The sequence below is a fragment of the Mauremys reevesii genome, linkage group 12 (assembly GCF_016161935.1).
Source record: "Mauremys reevesii isolate NIE-2019 linkage group 12, ASM1616193v1, whole genome shotgun sequence".
Classification (NCBI taxonomy): domain Eukaryota; kingdom Metazoa; phylum Chordata; order Testudines; family Geoemydidae; genus Mauremys; species Mauremys reevesii.
In genome coordinates, this window is record NC_052634.1 from 34,685,250 (window position 1) to 34,687,749 (window position 2,500).

A 2,500-nucleotide genomic window follows, 5' to 3' on the forward strand; every position below is an offset into this window, starting at 1 on the left:
GGGCGCGTGGAAGTTTTTTTCCAAAATTTGCCCAGAGGCTCCGGGGAGTTCTACTAGGTCACCCCGGTCCCCGGAGCGGAAAAAAAAATTTTTGGAAAAAAGGATCGGGCCCTCCGAGACCGGGTCCTCGCCGCCAGGCAAGCCGCCCAGGGCTCACCCTCCTCGGCCGCGGAGAGTGACTTTCCGCCCGGAGAGATAGCCGGCCACCAGGTAAACCCGGAGCCCCGGAAGACGAAGGGAGAACCGGGTTGACCTGGTGGCCGACCGGAGAGATCGCCGGCCACCAGGTAAACCCGGAGCTCCGACGGCCGTAGGGAGAACCGGGTTGACCTGGTGGCAGGCAGGGGACTTTGAAAAAAAAATCCCCTGCCCGGGAAACAAACCGGCCACCAGGTCAACCCGGCGAAACCAAAGGGTTGGACCGGGTGGTCGGGAAGGGACTTTGAGTCATTTCCTCCCGGACCTTCCGGGGGTCGACTACTAAGCCGGCCCCTTGGACCTGCCCGGGGCCGGACCGTTAAGCCTCACCCCGGAGAGTCTGGGGGACGACAGGGAAGCCTGCCCCGGAGATCCCGGGGGAGGACCGTTAAGCCTGACCCCGCAGAGTCTGGGGGACGGCTGATGAGCCTCCCCGCCGCGGACCTGCCGGGGGTCGACTATTAAGCCGGCCACGGACCCGCCCGGGCTCGACTCTTAAGCCGCCCCCCGGACCCGCCGGGGATCGACTATTAAGCCGGCCCCGGACCCGCCCGGGGTCGACTATTAAGCCCCCCTCGGAGGTCCTGAGGAGCCGCGCTGCGCTGCCCTCGGTGTTGGGGGACCGCCGGCCCGGAAGGCAAACCGGCCACCAGGTCAACCCGTGGAAACCAAAGGGGTGGCCTGGTGGCCGGAAAGCCGACGGGCCGCCAGGTCAACCCGGAGCCCCGGCCGACGAAGGGGAGAACCGGGTTGACCTGCTGGCCGGCCGCAGCGGTCCCCGGCCACCAGGTAAACCCGGAGCTCCGACGGCCGTAGGGAGAACCGGGTTGACCTGCTGCGCGGCCGCAGCGGCAGGCGGCCACCAGGTAAACCCGGAGCTCCGACGGACGTAGGGAGAACCGGGTTGACCTGCTGGCCGGCCTGAGCGGTCCCCGGCCACCAGGTAAACCCGGAGCTCCGACGGCCCTAGGGAGAACCGCGTTGATCTGGTGGCAGGCAAGGGACTTTGAAAAACTCCCCTGCCCGGGAGACCGACCCGCCTCCAGGTCAACCCGTCGAAACCAAAGGTCGGGAAGGGACTTTGAGAAATTTCCTCCCGGACGTGCGGGTCGGCTATTCGCGGGCCTTGGACCTGCCGGGGCGGACCGTTAAGCCTCACCCGGAGTGTCTGGGGACGACAGGAAGCCTGCCCGGAGATCCCGGGGAGGACCGTTAAGCCTCACCCGCAGAGTCTGGGGGCGGCTGTTAAGCCTCCCCACCGCGGACCTGCGGGGTCGACTATTAAGCCGGCCCGGGCTGCGGGTTTCGACTATTAAGCCGGCCCCGGACCTGCCGGGGTCGACTATTAAGCCCCCTCGGAAGTCCTGAGAGCGGTGCTGCCCTGCCCTCGGTGTGGGGACCGCCCGGCCGGAAGGCAAACCGGCCACCAGGTCAACCCGTCGAAACCAATGGGGTGACCTGCTGGCCGGCGAGCCAACGGGCCGCCAGGTGAACCCGGAGCCCCGGCCGCTGAAGGGAGAACCGGGTTGACCTGATGGCCGGCCGGAGAGATCGTCGGGCACCAGGTAAACCCGGGGCCCCGAACGACGGCGGGAGAACCGGGTTGACGTGGCGGCCGCCCGGAGAGATCGCCGGCCACCAGGTAAACCCGGAGCTCCGACGGCCGAAGGGAGAACCGGGTTGACCTGCTGCCCGGCAGCAGCGGTCCTCGGCCACCAGGTAAACCCGGAGCTCCGACGGACGTAGGGAGAACCGGGTTGACCTGCTGCCCAGCCGCAGCGGTCCCCGGCCACCAGGTAAACCCGGAGCTCCGACGGCCGTAGGGAGAACCGGGTTGACCTGCTGCCCGGCCGCAGCGGTCCTCGGCCACCAGGTAAACCCGGAGCTCCGACGGACGTAGGGAGAACCGGGTTGACCTGCTGCCCGGCCGCAGCGGTCCTCGGCCACCAGGTAAACCCGGAGCTCCGACGGCCGTAGGGACAACCGGGTTGACCTGCTGGCCGGCCTGAGCTGTCCCCGGCCACCAGGTCAACCCGGAGCTCCGACGGCCGTAGGGAGAACCGGGTTGACCTGCTGGCCGGCCTGAGCGGTCCCCGGCCACCAGGTAAACCCGGAGCTCCGACGGACGTAGGGAGAACCGGGTTGACCTGCTGCCCGGCCTGAGCGGTCCCCGGCCACCAGGTAAACCCGGAGCTCCGACGGCCGTAGGGAGAACCGGGTTGACCTGCTGGCCGGCCTGAGCGGTCCCCGGCCACCAGGTAAACCCGGAGCTCCGACGGCCGTAGGGAGAACCGGGTTGACC

The 2,500-nt window shown here is 68.6% G+C and overlaps 1 protein-coding gene across 1 annotated transcript in view; it reads right to left on the minus strand.

Annotated features, from left to right (window-relative positions):
• Positions 1-2,500, minus strand: part of LOC120375391 (collagen alpha-1(I) chain-like) — a 10,489-nt gene that overhangs the window by 7,561 nt on the left and 428 nt on the right. Inside the window, exon 2 of the mRNA XM_039496010.1 lies at positions 158-253. Coding sequence (XP_039351944.1) covers positions 158-253 — 96 coding nt within the window. The remainder of the gene's footprint in view (positions 1-157; positions 254-2,500) is intronic.